Below are 15,626 nucleotides of genomic sequence, written 5' to 3' on the forward strand. Positions count from 1 at the left end.
AATAAGAGCAGCTTCACACAGACCAGTGGTTTTGTCTATGTAAGTCACTCATTGAGAGCAGATCCCACACACACACAGAGGGAAAGAGATTAATGCTGCGAGCCACTACCTGCTGAATCTGTAAGTGTGAACTCAAAGTCTGACTGCTGTTTGTGCTGAATGTGAGCTGAGGGTGCAGTCTTGTCATGTGTAGCTCTGTGTCAGGTCCAGACCGTGCGGTCTGCCCTGAGCACAGAGGTTGTGGGAGATAGTGTGGCTTTTTCAGAAAACAGTGCTAGGAGCTTGCAGTTTACCAAGTGATCAGCAGAGGATGTGGTCTGCTGCAGGCTGCAGCAGGCCTGTGCAGACTGCAGCCCCTTGCTGACAGTACTGTAGGTGGTGTCAGATGAAAACAGCTTCTCCTTTACAGATATTTGTGGAATGTTGGTTCTGGTGAGATAATAATAGCTTTTATAGGTCGAACAATCTTCTTAGAGATGAAACGATTGTTAGATTGCTTTTTGTTTGCTTTTTGTTTGCTTTGTTCTTTCTTCCTCATACCTGAAATGTTGCGTTAACACACGGAGGGCAGTACAGTAATCAGCTCATCCTGCGTTGCACAAAAGTGCGATGGCGTATAGGCTGAAGGGTCAGTGACACTTCCTCACAGCGGTTTCGTGTGTGAGAACATTGTGAAGGTCTCCTACTCGAAATAGCTCTGTCTTTGTGGGAGGACAAACAGAAGAAGTGGGCTGAGTCATTCAGCAGTATTTTTTCTTCACCTCTACACTCACTGTGATCTGTGTTTGGACCTGAAGCGCAAGAGGGGGTTTTCCAGAGAGCGCAACAGCACGCGGGTGGAATGGGAGAGGCCGCTCACATCAGTTCCATTCATTCATGATTTGGCAGAGCAGGGTGTGACTGTAGGTAAAATTAGAGCTGTGATCAGTGCAGACCCTTTGCTTCCTCTCTTCCTCTCCTAGTGTGTGTGTGTGTGTGTGTGTGTGTGTGTGTGTGTGTGTGTGTGTGTGTGTGTGTGTGAGGAGGAGAGACAGAGAAAGGGAGAGACAGGGGCTTTCTTAGCCAGCATGACGTCAGTGAAGCGTTCGCAGTCATGAGGTTGTGGTAACCAGAGCAGATTCTATCAACCACAGTCAATTTGTCTGAAAACCCCTGTGAGACCGCAGCTGCGCTTCCTGTGTTTATACCGACACTCTCTGTCTCCACCCCTCGCCCTTCTCCTCTCCTCCTCCTCCTCTTTTGACACTTGTCAACTGTTCCAAAACACAGGCTGTCTCCGTGGAAACGCCGATGAGCCACAATAAGGAGGCGAAGAGTAGGATTCCCCAGCCAGACGGTCCCGAGCGCGCAAAGGAGGAGGAGAGGAGCCACTCTGATTCGCTGGCAACCATGGACGCCAAAGTGGAGCGCTTTCTCAAGTTAGGATACTCTTACAGCGACATCCTCAGGGTACTGGAGAGCCTCCGGCACGACGCCCAGACCAATGACATCTTGGAGGAGCTGATAAAGACGTGCCACACTCGCACCCACAACAACAGGAGCGTGCCAAACAGCCCCAAGCTGGTGCCCAGAGGCTGCAGCCCCAGCCCCAGCCAAGCCAGACCGGGACCGGACAGAGAAGCGGCAGCTGGATTCAGACCGGTGGTTATAGACGGCAGCAACGTGGCCATGAGGTGAGTCAGCACATGACATTCGCTTTATGTATGCTTATGCATTAAGTACAGTGGAAGGAGTCCTCCAGTTACAGTGCACTACAGTAACTTCATACTTCTTCATATCAGAGTAACCGTGTCTGTCAGGTGTTAGGCGGAGTGGGTGGGGGTGAAACGCAATGAATACATCTTATCTGAGCTTCTCAACATCCACCCGTAAAGTTTTAATTGAATGTTCGCCTCTCTGAAATGGAGCTGATCTTACAGAACAAGTGTGTAAGAGTGTTGATTTGAAAGGTAACATCTGAGAGCGAAGTTAACTCTAACCCCAAGTTTGTGCCACAGACCCGATGGGTGTTAGGCAGCTGTTCACAACTGTACCGAAGCCCTTCGCTCAGTTTATTCATCAGACAGGCACGAAGGCACAAGGAAGCAAACCGTTTTTTCACAGCAAAGAAAACACGCTTCGTCACTTCCTGGAAAAAACAAAACAAAAAACACTTGTTTGAGGCAGTAAAAAGAGCGGAGACGCGTTCCTCTCTGTGAGGCTGAATGAGGATAACTTTGGTTTAACTTTTCAATCTCTCACCAGAGGCTGTCTGTCTGTCTATGTCAGAACTTGTTTCAGTTCACAAATGTGATTGCAAAACACTTCCTCTTTAAAGACGTGGGAAGTGAAAACATGATCTGAGCCGACACTTTTCTCCCTTTTGTTTTTTCACTCAATTCCAGATTATGTTCGTGCCCTGAAGGGCCTTTGACACAGTGACCATTCCACAGTGCGTTTTACTTGTCAGGTTTGAGCTCTTTAAGTGATGTTTGTATCGAGCGTGACTTGTTACACGTGTAGCACTGTACATTAACGCCATTTGATCTCACGGTTGGCATCTGCACCTCCACCCAAAGTAGATAACAAGGAAGTTTGGAGTGAAAAATGTTTTCGCTCGAATCAAAGACGGTATGGCATGAATTCAAAACAAAAAGAAAAGGAGCAATGTTTTCATAACGCATATTCCTGTAAGGACATGAAGTGAGCTGAAAGAGGAAGAGGGCTCAGATATTTACTGTCACTGCTTTATTCCCAGGTAAGATGGTGTAACTGTAGTCCAGCCTCAGGTGTGAAACCTCAGAGGCTGTGGGGGGTAGCTCTCATCGGTCTCCCTGTTTTGTTTCCCTTCTTCAGCTCTGAAGCTGACGTACAGTTTATCATGTTTAAGTGGAACTTGAGTGTCTCATGGGAAAAACAGACCCAGTTCCTGTCCTCAGTCATCAGAGCCTCTCACTGCTCTTTCTTCCTGATTAGTTTTTTGTGGCCATGTAAAGGAAATCAGTCAAAGGGATTTTACTGCTGCACTTTATTGAAACTGGATTACCTGTAATTACATTTTAGGCCCAACAGCTGCAGAAAAAACAAAACAAAAAGCACTAAGTAAAAAAAAACTCAACAAAAAAACAAAAACCTACTACTCCTACACATTGCCGTTCACACCGTGTTTTTGCAAGATTCTTGCAAAAACCCACATCTTTTTAGTTTTTTGATTGAAACACCCCCACATTCTTGGTTTGATAAATCTGTCATTTCTGAGCCCATACCTAGATTAATCATGACACGTCCCTTCATTCCCTCTTGACACAAAAAACATTATGCTCCAGCACATGTGACAAGTAATTCTTCACGTTTATCAAAAGAGAACGATTCACACATGAGAAATGTACAAAAAAAAAGAAGACATGTTTATAACATTTTGGAGGTACGAACTGCTGATCTGGCAGCTCGGGTAAACTCATTACTCAGCAGACTGAGACTTTATCAGCAATACATGAGGATTTAAAGCTGCACGGATTTATATATCACCAATCTGAAAGACGCTCACAGTGACAAACCCACAGACAAACCATTTTTCACCCACTAGTTCCCCTCAGCTTTACAGAACACTTTAACCTGTTTTAGCTAATTATTAAGCTTGCAGCTTTAATGTTTACAGCAGCAGATGGCACTTTACACTGGAAACTGCTGCCAAACACCAGCACAGTCTGACACAGGCCAGAATCAAGTAGCTCAAGTGGCTTTTTACTTTTTCCTCTTATGTGATGTTTAAAAGATTCAGTAACTCCTATGCACAAGTTTATCAAAACTTAAACAACACCTCTTTACAACTGTAATAAAGTAGGTAATGAGTTGAATCAGAATACTGATTCATGAAAAATAGACCAATAATAAATAAAAAGCATTAATTTTTTACATTCCTGCACTGTTTTTGGTTATAGTAGCCACAAATAAAAAAATTCATTTGTTCATTTATTCTTAAAAATCCACTTTTTTCATTTAAATTTCTAAAGTTAATTAGTTGCTTTTATTTTGTTCCCTTTAACTCACGAATGAACGTGCAGCCCTCTGGTCTCATTCGACTTCTCTAGGAGCTTAAACAAGACAGGAAATATCATTTTAAAGTGTCATCTGTGAGTCATCTGTAAAGTTATGCAAGGTAGATTAGCTAGATTATCTGGGATCCATAAACTAGCTCATGCCAAAAGCTTTATCTTTGTTACCTGTTGTATGCAAAGTATCTTGCCACTTCCTGATGATGAAAAGAAGGGGAACACCCACAAGCACACGCCTTATTCTTTTCCTGCAGGCAAAACAATCCAGTTTACTTCTTCTGAAGCCTTTTGACTTCATACAGTAGGTTTGTATTTCAGAGAATAAATGTTGAGCTGTTCCAAAGAATGAATGTTGAACTAGAACAAACACAAGTGTCGTGTTGTCTCAGGCTCTCCTGGCTAGGTGTGACAATGACCACAATTCAGCAGTGTAGTGAAATGTAACCTTATTCTGTTTTCCTCAAAATTTCACGATTAATACATTGCTGGAGAAGGCTGTTTGTTTTAAGCTTCCACTTTGTGAATTTTAAAACATTAATAAATGATCTCACAAATTCCACGTGAAGAGTCTCTCTTACGTTGAAAACGACTTATCTCTGTGCTTGTGCAATCATGAACTAGTGAACACTTGCAACATCATTAGTTTCCTGAAAAAGGGAGAAGCATGTGTGGGCAAAATGTGCACGTTAGCGCAAAAGAAGAAGCTCTCTGTTTTGTTTTTTCTTCTGTTGTTCACTCTGGTTTTTGTATGCGTTGTTTTTTTTTTGTAGCCACGGCAACAAGAAGGTGTTTTCGTGCCAGGGTCTCCAGCTGGCAGTAAACTGGTTTTGGGACAAAGGGATGCGCGACATCACTGTGTTCGTCCCCCTGTGGAGGAAGGAGCAGCCGAAGCCTGAGGCGCCCATCACAGGTAAGGTCACCTGACAGTGCTGTGCACTCAGCTCAGGTCAGCTGTGTTTGTCAAGTCTCCACTAATTATTCTTGTTCACTGATGAAAAAGTGCCTTTATAATTGAATCCTCCTGGTCAGGGTGAAGTAGAAGTGAAGCCTGATTAACTCACGCTTCAGTTATGATTCCATAATTACTTCAGCGTTTTGTTTGTCAGCATTTACATTCAAGATCCTCAATTTGATTACAGGGATTCTTGGCTCAGTAACCAGGAAGAAATGTCTTTCTATTAAAAGGGGTTTTCCTTCCCACTTTTGCCAGGTGCTTACTTGGTTTATCCGGTTGTTGCAGTTTTCCCTTTTCCATTGTAAGGTCTTTACCTTACTACATAAAAGTGCCTTGAGGTGATGGTTGTTCGATTTGGCATTTGACATAAATAAAGCTGAATTGAAGTTCCTCCTTTCCTGCTTCACACAGTGGGGTGTGTTATTCTGCCTATTATAAAGCTGCAGTCATTCATTTTATTTCTGTTAGGACCATGTGTCCATCCATTTTCTTCAGCTTATTCAATTCAGGGTTAGATAAAATCTGAATGTTATTCCTTTTGCAGTGGGTCTTTCTGTGCACAAACATAAAAAACACAAAAAAAACAGCAGAAGACTGCAGAGCAAAGCACATCAGTGACAACATATATAAGACTGATTATGTCAACAGACATGGGTTCCAAAGGAGCTTGCAGTGGTAGTTGCAGCATACAGCATGCAGTACATAGAATGAATCTGCTTTAATGTGCCAAATGCAGTCTAATATTTCTAAATCCAGATGATACAGACTAGCAGAGCATTTAAATGGAGACAAGCAGCCACTGTGACAGTACACTCAGTGGTTTATTACACTGTCAATATAATGTATACTGATTAGTGGAACTTTAATCTGTGTTTACGTTACAGTTAAATCATGCCATTTGAATACTAGTACATCCTCAGCTCATATACTTTTGTAATTGTAAGTTTGGCTTACCAACAGTACTCCTGACTCAAATATAATCAAATACACAGAAGCTGCCTGAACGTCCTGCTGCCTGTGTGTGTGCACGTGTTATAAAGAAACCCAACCTGAAACTATGCTGGTCGACAAAGCAGGTTGTTTTTTGTAGTTCATCAGTGTAAAGCTTTAATGTAGTCTGAAGCACTTGTAAACAGTCAGAGTTTCCAGGCAGAAAAAGTGTGCTTCACAGGAAATGATGCATTTTTCTGTTAGAGAAGCAGTTCATTTAAATAAGCTGAAGAAAACAGTGCATGTCACTACACTGTGTGCCACACACTGTCTGATCGGTTATTAGCAAAGCAATCACAAAAATGGTAAATGGACTGGTACTTAGTGCTTTTGCTATTACCACCCTCCTGAGCCACAGCTCGGAGGATTTGAAGGAAATAAAATCTTTATAAGTGTTCTTAACATGTACTTTGCCAGTGGGGCACATAACAGATGGCTGCTGGTAAATCCCTGTCCCTTCTTCCTGGCTGTTAGAGTCATCTTGTTTGGCAGCTGGTGGCTTCCAATGGAGCCCATCCAATAGTTATGACCTCGTTTCATTGTGAAAAGCAGGTATTGAACCCATAGAGCCTCCTTAAACAATGAGGAAGTGTAAGCATGAAAACTGAAATCCTACACGTCGTTCATGTCCAATCATGTCCAATCATGTCGGCTAAAAATAGCTGCTTTCCGGAAAGCTGCAGTCAGCTTTTATTGCCATTATCAGTGTCAGGTAAAAAAAATCCACAAATTGTTTCTTCCTGGTGTGATGTTTACTGTAAAAACAAAGAGACTGAGAAAAGATTAAAAGCTCACATGGAGTACAAGGTGCCTCAGTCACCTGCCTGAATAAATGTCTCGTATCTGTCAAGGACGTTACCACACATCATTTAAAGTAATCTCTAACCTGTATAATATTTGTCCCATAGATCAACATATTCTCCACGAGTTGGAGAGGAGGAAGATCCTGGTGTACACGCCATCCCGCTGCGTAAACGGGAAGAGGGTGGTGTGCTATGATGACCGCTACATAGTCAAGCTGGCCTTTGACTCAGATGGCATCATCGTGTCCAATGACAACTACCGCGACCTGCAGACAGAGAACCTCCAGTGGAAGAAATTCATAGAGGAGAGGCTGCTGATGTACACATTCGCCAATGACAAGTAAGGCTTCTTAAGGGGCAGGTTGAAGGGGGTTACTTGTTTTGCATGGCTGATTGGGGGTGATTTGCCCCACTATTGGACCATGTGTTCAGCTAGACTAACTGCAACTCTGTGCCGGTGCAGGTTCATGCCTCCAGATGATCCTCTGGGCAGGAATGGTCCCACTATTGATGATTTTCTGAGAAAGAAGCCACGCACCCCAGAAAACAAGCTGCAGCATTGTCCATATGGTTAGTACGGTCTATTTGAACAGACAGCTCATGTTACACTTCCTTGTGCTCCTCTAAAGATAAGAAAAAATATATACAATCAATGGAACTTCTGTGTAAATAGAGGTTTGTTTTCTGAGCAGATACCATTTCAAGTTCAGTCACCAGGGATACACCCACACACCCACACACACACTGCTGTTAAGCAAACATGACAGTAAGCAAATATGATGCATTTCTTGCATCAGAAGATTCCCACCAGCATTTCCTGTCCAAACTTCAGCACACACAGCAGAGGACCAGTGCATACAAACAGGTCGTTTTACACTAGTATCATGAGTATTTATGTTTAAAAGTAGCTGATCTAAGGAGCTTAGAAAGAAAAAAAAAAAAAAAAGCATCTGGACTTCTTTAAGTTGCTTGAAGCCGTTTCACCTCTCATCCAAGAAGCTTCTTCAGTTCTAGGGACTGAAGAAGCTTCTCGGATGAGAGGTGAAACATCTTCAAGCAACTGAAAGAAGTCCAGATGCTTTTCTTTCTAAGCTCCTTAGACTATGATGACCTGGATGACTGAGAACCTTTACAGACAATAGTAACTGATAAAGCTAATTTTACTTTGAAGAAGACATTCTGCTTTAAGCAGTGAGTAGCTTTGCATAATTCCAAGTTCAAAAATAATTCTCAGTCCCTACAAGACGATTAACCCCAACAATCAAATGACCCTCTTTCCTTCCCACTGTTGCCAAAGTGCTCAAAAACTCAATTTTAACAGGAAGAAAACCAGCAAAACCAGGCTCAGTGAGAGGCGGCTATCTGCCAAGACCAGTTGGGGGTGATGGGAGGGAAACAGGACGAAATAGTTAGAAATTAATAATAACTAATGATTAAATATAGAATGGTAGCGGTGGTAATTCACCCTATAATTGATAAAAATGACCTTGAAATCCAAATAAGTCATCCACCACTGTTGAGGTGAACAGCTCATTCATTTGGTAGTTGATATAATTCAGTGAGGGCCACAGGTTCAGTTCACGTCTACTTTTGTATATGGAATTTTCTCCAATATGGCACAACCAAATGGAAAGTTTATGACATACTCCGGTTTCTGGGAATGTGCCTGTGTCTAAAATACAGCCTTAAATCTGGTGTGGAGTTTAATAACTGTAATCACCAGCATGTAAAATAGTTTGAAACTTGAGTAAACCTTCCCCCCTCCAGAAAAAACAGTAAAGCCCAGACTTTCTGACTGCGAAGTAGTAAATGTGGGAAATGCTGGAGATAAACCCAGACTGACCACAGTGTATTCCTGACATTATCTCAATATTTCATAAGAATAGAATGATTTTTCAGCCCACAGAGGAAGTATAAAGTCTCCAGATGTCATTACAAAACTCAGATTTCAACACATCACAACCTTTTTTTAATGACTGGTACAGTTTTTTGTTTAAAAAAAAAAAGAAAAAGTAAGGTTGTTAAATGTTGAAATCATGTGCTTTATGGCCAACAAATGAGGAGAAACTGAGCCAGTAGGGGGCTCTGGCTTCACTTGTCTGCGCTCATTCAGCAGTGACTTTTCAACTGGAGAATTTGAAATTTGTGGAAGGCCCTGATCTCTCAGGAAGAGCTTAGCTGAGGAGTCAGTCAGTGACTGGACTTAAAGACATCCATTTATAAGACAGCTACAAAGTGCCCTACACTGTGAGTGCCAAAGAAACAAAGAGAGCAGATGATTTGTTTGTAATTCTAGTGGCTTTTACACACATCCTGAGCTAAAGTTTAGCTTGTAGTGGCCCAGACACAATTTCTAATTTTGGGAATTTGTATTTTTGTCTTTTAGGAAAGAAATGCACTTATGGAGTAAAGTGTAAGTTCTACCATCCAGAGAGGGCCAACCAGTCCCAGTTGTCAGTGGCTGATGAGCTGAGGGCCCTAAGAGACAGAGACAGAGCCAAGAACATCTCCCCTGCTGCATATCAGCAGGAGCACAGGTACATCTCCACCCCTCCACCTCTGGGCATAGATGAGCTGTCACACAGGGCTTCGCCAGGGGAGCAGTCCATCTGTCAGAGGGACACCAGCAGCCCGAGAAACCAAATGAACTCAAGTCTCCAACACTGCCCGAGCCCAGATATAGATGAAGCCTTCAGCTCCATGGACAGCTCTCTGTCCAGGCTCTATATCCATGACATGGCCTACAGCAGGGAGCAACCTGTGCACAGCTGCAGCAGCGGGGTGGCCAGCTACAGCCTGAGTCAAGATGAGTACTCTGGGTCTTATGGTGGCAACGCCCCGAGGATCTGCCTGAACGGGGGTTACTACGCTCAGCCAAATGGACTGGCATCGCGTGAGCCCCCCACGTGCAGTCAATGCAGGTGCTGTCACCAGCAGACCAGACTATCCCCAAACAGCCACCAGCAGCAGCACCACCACCACCTCCAGCAGCATGGATGGAGCTCATGTCCAGCTCTACCACCACATAATGGGGAGCTTCCCTCTCAATTTGCAGAGAAGCAGTACTACAGACAGCCCTCCCACAGACAGACCCACAGCTTGCCCAGGGACCCATGGGTGCAGGGCAGCCTGTCTGACCCTAGGCTGAGCAGTGGGGCTAAGAGCCCATTGAGCGAGCGGAGGAAGGCTCTGAGGATCCAGCTTAGCACCCTATTCCCCCAGAACATGGTAGAGCAAGTCATGAATGCTTACCCGCACGTGTCTGACATGTCTGAACTGATTTCTCTCATCCAGAACTACAGAGCGAGCCACTTCAGTTTCTAGATCCCAAGGATTTTTTTTTTTTTTTACATTTCTTCAAACCGAGCCAATGTTGGAGTTCTCAATTCAAAAGAAAAGTGAAAACTGAAGAACGAGAGCACTTCTCGAAATTACTGTGAATTCATTATGACAGTTTGTACTGTGCAAAATGATTTGTCTTGCTTGAACATGATGCAAACGTACCCTTCATTTGAAGCATTACAAAGTGACACGATCTGCAGAAAATGTAGCAGATTGAGTGCTCTCTCTTTATCCTAGTGTAAAAGTGCAATGCACTAAGCTCCATACAAGCTACTTATTGTAGCCTGAAAATTTTTTGTTTTAAATAAAAGCAGCATGTGTTGTTTTCCCATGTTGCCTCAAAGTGAGGAACGCTATATTCTATATTTCTGTAAAGAATGTCATTGATCTATTTTTAATATGAATTCGAATGCCTTGTTTTTGCTGAGAAATAAAAGCGCTCAAACCACATTACCACTGGGTAATTTTCTATTTGAAACTGTGCTTATAGATGTGAAGCTAAGGTGAAATTTCAATGCCATTAATGTCATTAAAAAAAGAAAAGAAAAAAAAGACAGCCATTGCTCTCTGATGGTAGCTTTAGTAGAGCAGCTTTGCATGATTTACAGTTCAAAATGATCCTTATTTTGGTGCATGCCATCAATCTGAAACAAGCTGTTTACACCTAGGGCTGCATCAGAGAAACAAACATAGCTTCTGGATCTGAAAAGTAAAGTCTGTACAGAAGTGCCACCACCCTGCGTACATCTCCTCCAGCTGAGCTTTTTGCTCAGTGATTTGTGTACATACACCGATTTCACGATTTTAAACTCTGGCCATACTGGAACAGTACAGAACAGCAAATAAGGAACAGCAGAGTACGTCTACTTTAAAGTGAGCCCGCTGTTCAACCAGTAATGACGCTGCAGACGTTTTCCTTCACACGTCAAGCACATGCATGTTCCTCCCGAGACACGGGCTTCTGAGCCTCTTTTTAAACCTGTGTGACATTTTGTTTTGTGTTTAATGTACCGTTGCATTTCCCAGAAAGCTGTTGACTTACAAAAGACTGGACGAAATACAAGGAAGCAGGAAATAAACCAAGAGGAGGCCAGAGTGCTCTCTGACATGTGAGCACTTTTGCAATATCTTTCTTCCTTGTTTTTTAAGGGCTGACATAAAAGGTCCATAGGCCATGGCCATAAAAATGCAGGTAGTAGATAACACGATGAAACGCTGAAATGTGATAATAAAGATAAAGCTGGAAATTATTGCTTCATTTTGCTATATTAGGCAATTTTGAAAAAGACTGCATCATAAATTTCTTTTTATCTAACCATCTGCAGGGAAACAATCTCCCAGCCAACCTGTACACTGAGCTATACTGCCATCTAGTGGACAGAACATTCAGAACATGACAGAAGCAGCACAAACATTCTGAATAGATTTTTTTTTTAATTTTTACAAATAACTTATCTGTTACAAAGACAGTTTTCCCAGCTAAAATCAAAAAACACTTTAGATGTCCAAATTATTTTTTTTTCATGTATTAAAACATGAATAAACTGCCTCTTCACACCAAGGTGCAGATAAAGCTGAAAACTGGTTTTTGGGGGTTGGAAAAAGAAAAAAGTATGACATTAAGTGCTTAAGAGACAAGAATTCATTTATAAATTCATAAATCAGTGAGTTAAAGTCATAGGAAATTTTAGGGGTTTAAAAAAAACAAAAAAACAAACTTGGATGTGACAGGGCAGGTTATTAATACAAAGGCACTAATGCAAGCCATTGTTTCACATAATCCACAGTTCCACAGTGAAACATGACAGGAAGTACATTTTAGAAAAACCCTCTGCAATAAAAGCTTAGGAGGATGAACTGCTCCAAAGCAAAGTGTGCAGAATAGACAGTTTGTTTTGCCTCAACTGCTCCCAACACGCAACAATCCTGACTGTAAGGCACAGGAACACCTTTAACAGAAATATATTCACTTTGACCTTTGGTACCTAACAAAAAGCCAATTCAGGCACACAGCAACATGGAAACTGTTCCAGGAGCACTTTGACATGGTTCTTGATTGCACTGGAGAGTGAGTGTCTCTTTGCACTGAGGTGTCGTTGTCCTCCAAACATCAAAACTACATTCCAGTTGTCAGATAAGATGGCAGTTTGTTATTTACCCCTTCCCTCCCCTCTCCAAACCCACCCCCAACAGTCCCGAACGTAATTGGTGTCCTGGAAAACAAAAACACACACTCACGCTTACACTCGCACGCACACACATACACTCACAAAACAGGAAAAAAACAAAAACAAAAACAAGACGCCTCCATCGCCTTCCACTTTTGCTGCATCTGCAGATCATACACAGGAACCTCAGCAATGACGCGGGCGATGAACGGGCCGGGCAGACGTAGCTTCATGATGACTGCGAGGGGTTTGAACAGCTCCACTCCTCTCCTTCTGCAAGGCTTCAACTCTCACAGAAATCAAAGCTTAAAAAGGGGGCACGGTGCTTATTTGGTTGAAAGAAGGGAATCAAAACAAGTTAATAAAAGTCTATAAAGCTATACTTACAGGAAATACAAGTGATTCATAGTGTGAGGAAGAACGGTTTTAAAAAGGCACATTCTAAAATTATGTACAGTAAAAAGCTTGAGGGGAGTTTCTGCCTCCGTGTTCTGTACACAAACCATGCAACCGTTTTTTGTTTCGCGTTTTGGTAACTCACGATCAGAGACACAGAGAATGGCGCTGAGGAAAGTAGGCACGTTTGAGTGACAGCAACACTGGCGGTTCCTCCTTTGGCATCCACTACAAACAGCAAACAAACTTTAAAGTCCACGAGTTCCCTTCAAGTGGAGAACGGTGGCTCAACATAGTTCCCACCCCCCCTTCCCCAGTCATGCCACCACCACAGAAGAAGAAGAAAAGGGACAAAAAAAAAAAGAAAAATCAGCAAAAGGCACATCTGTGTTGAGTGTGCATGTGTGCAATCACGCTGCAGGGCCACGCTTGTAATACTGTGAAGTGGGAGCAGCGAGGTATCCCCAGGGTGTAAAGTGTCACCTGTCGAGCAAGGGATGTGTGGAGAACGGGACCCCACACTATGCCAGTCTCTAAGGTGAGGTATCATCCGACTCTGCCAGCCTATATTAAGAAACGCAAGCTGTAAACACCATCCAGTCAAGCCTTCAATGGACAGTGTTCTACAAGCCTATAGAGAGGAGAAGAAAATAACAAAACAAAACAAAAAAACAAAAACAAACGGGCTGCACGGTGTACGAGGACTATGCCCTGTCCCGGTTTTCATACATCTAGGAAGTAACAGACAGAGCCCCGGTCTGTTCTAATCTGCTAGAAGACAGGCGGGCAGAGGAAGGGGCAGCGCGTCGCAGCCTTGTTGGCTCAGAAGTTCCGCGGGAAATCGCACTGTTCACAGCGGATCAGGGCAGGGTGATTGAGGAAGGTGCAGGCTGTGCAGCTCCACTGCGTCCCCTCGTCCTCCTGGTCTGTGATGGGCTTCACACTCTTACTGCCCGTGTCTGAGAAGGAGAAGAGGAGTCGAGTGAGGGATGGGACAGATGTAACATCACAAGCATAAGAATGCATTTATCAGCACTTAAATGTAATATTCTGATAGTGCCTTGGTGTCAAGGAGAAGAGTCTCTAAAAGGCTGCCACTTCAACAAGCAGATCAGATGATGAAATAACAACAGCGTCCACTGTGTCCGTTTCATATTTGGAAACCCTCCTTTTTCATTTTTCAAAGTTTTGTAAGCTCACCAGTTTAAAAGACAGCCAGTTTATCAAAGAACCGATACTTCATGGGATTCGGTTTCCATAGCTTTGATTTGACTGATGAGCCAAATATCACCACCGGTCTAATGGCAAATATGAGGCCAATATGTATCTCTTGTGACACATCAACTATGTGTAAGCTAAATGTTCAGAGACTGTGTGAAAAAGAGCTAAAATACTTTAAAACTTATTTATAGAAGACATTTTTTACTCTGTAAGAAACCCCCCCCCCCCAAGGAAGACTGAAAGACAGGCTGATTCCAATATTTTCTCAAACACTTATTCCAAACAACACCTATCTGGAGTTTCGAAAGTTTTGCAAATACCATAAATGAGGGTATGCTATTTGAACATGCATCACAGGGGCTTAGAAATCTGTTAAGCATGCAAAAGAAGTGCATACTCGATAGAAACAGGACTGAGAAGAACCACACAACCATTCCACTATGAGGTCTCAGTATTTACACACCCTCTGCTGTGTGGTCCAGCTACAATACAGACATGCACATCAACACGAGGAGAAGTGTAGTGCACTGACTCCTGACCACATGCCGGCTTTAACCTTAGGACAAGGGTGTCAAACTCCAGTCCTCGAGGGCCAGTATCCTGCTTATTTTTGAGATATCCCTGCACTACCTGCTGCTGATTAGCTGGATCAGGTGTGATTTCCCAATAAGAAGCTACAAGGGCAGATTAGGTGGAAAATAAGCAGGACAGCCGCCCTCCAGGCCTGGAGTTCGACACATGTGCCTTATGATATCAGGGGCGGTGGCCAGTGCAATGAGAAACGTCAGACATGCAACCTTTTTTAAACTTACCAATAGATAAAGTACCTTTGGGTTTGGGTGGGACAGGACCGAGGAATCCAATGTTGTCGTAAAAGTTATGGATTGCACCGGGATTAAAGTGTGGTCCTGTACACAAAAAGAAGGAGAATGGAACCAAGCCTTTCCCACACATTTCACCGCCTGTTGTATTTGTATAACTATGCACGTGACAAATAAAGAATCTTGAATCTTAAGGGACAGTATTGCAAAGGTATGATGTACTATTAGCATTAGGCACTAGAGAGGTCCTGAGGTACTTCCTAGCAGGGAGATCCCCTGACAACGACCTTCAAAGCATCTTTTCTGCACCACCAATAAGAAAGCTACAAGGTAAAAACAGCAAACCATTATAAACTATAAAAACAGCTAACTAACAGCCAGCTCTTGCAGGAATGGCTACAACATTTCCCATTTCACCCATAAAATGCTAGAATTCTGCTAATGCGTGCTGTTTGGGAAGAATTTACATTTAGAGAGCACACACACACTATGAGTTAAATCAACAGAAACCTACACATTTGAGATACACTCATCAGGGCTCCATTCATTCTGGGTTATCTGATGAGCAGCAAAAGCTGAAACAAGGAGTCCAGAGAATGGGAGTTTGAATGTTTAAGATATCTAATTCATATCTAGACTTGCATGGCAGCCACTGGATGAGTAACAAGGGGTTGAAGCTGACTCCACAAGCTCAACAGGTTCCCCTATGGAAACTGAGTCTTACTTCCTCTAGATAGATCTTGTTAACTGAGTCAGTTTAAAAATTTAGGGAGGGGCAAAAATCTCACTGCTATTATATCAAGTTGTGTGTGTAATTATTGAATGCCAAAAATGTAGCTAAAGTTCAAATTCAAATAATTAGCCTGCCTTGGTTCGAAAACGCAAAATATAATTTC

General features: G+C 42.8%; 2 protein-coding genes across 7 annotated transcripts in view; one reads left to right on the forward strand and one right to left on the reverse strand.

Moving 5' to 3' along the window:
• Positions 1 to 10,568, forward strand: LOC146652952 (putative ribonuclease ZC3H12D). Of its 2 annotated transcripts, none has more exons than XM_085382756.1 (6): positions 1 to 120; positions 1,270 to 1,673; positions 4,805 to 4,944; positions 6,888 to 7,122; positions 7,246 to 7,352; positions 9,169 to 10,568. In XM_085382756.1, exons 2-6 carry the CDS (start codon positions 1,291 to 1,293, stop codon positions 10,104 to 10,106), a joined length of 1,803 nt encoding a protein of 600 aa, XP_085238882.1. In that variant the 5' UTR covers positions 1 to 120; positions 1,270 to 1,290; the 3' UTR covers positions 10,107 to 10,568. The 2 variants fall into 2 exon arrangements, with proteins under 2 accessions (XP_085238882.1, XP_085238883.1); XM_085382757.1 differs by lacking the exon at positions 1 to 120 and adding an exon at positions 770 to 902.
• A 970-nt stretch (positions 10,569 to 11,538) lies between these two features.
• tab2 (TGF-beta activated kinase 1 (MAP3K7) binding protein 2) overlaps positions 11,539 to 15,626 on the reverse strand; it is a 44,204-nt gene continuing 40,116 nt past the window's right edge. For 4 of the 5 annotated variants that reach the window (XM_085381270.1, XM_085381271.1, XM_085381269.1 and 1 more), the window contains 2 exons: positions 14,722 to 14,817; positions 11,539 to 13,647 (listed from right to left, as the gene is read on the reverse strand). In XM_085381270.1, the coding sequence (XP_085237396.1) occupies positions 13,511 to 13,647; positions 14,722 to 14,817 (233 nt within the window). In that variant the 3' untranslated portion in view covers positions 11,539 to 13,510. The remainder of the gene's footprint in view (positions 13,648 to 14,721; positions 14,818 to 15,626) is intronic. The other variant, XM_085381273.1, reaches the window with a different exon arrangement.

This window comes from Rhamphochromis longiceps, linkage group LG15 (genome assembly GCF_057381845.1).
Source record: "Rhamphochromis longiceps isolate RC_006_pf linkage group LG15, R_longiceps_female_GT1.1, whole genome shotgun sequence".
NCBI classification, from domain to species: Eukaryota; Metazoa; Chordata; class Actinopteri; order Cichliformes; family Cichlidae; genus Rhamphochromis; species Rhamphochromis longiceps.

Excerpts from the sequence above, each read along its gene's own strand:
- LOC146652952 (XM_085382756.1), top strand. The coding sequence starts at position 1,291 with ATGAGCCACAATAAGGAGGCGAAGAGTAGGATTCCCCAGCCAGACGGT. Across the intron at positions 4,945-6,887 it reads GCCTGAGGCGCCCATCACAG|ATCAACATATTCTCCACGAG; the intron begins GTAAGGTCACCT and ends TTTGTCCCATAG. Across the intron at positions 7,353-9,168 it reads GCTGCAGCATTGTCCATATG|GAAAGAAATGCACTTATGGA; the intron begins GTTAGTACGGTC and ends TTTGTCTTTTAG.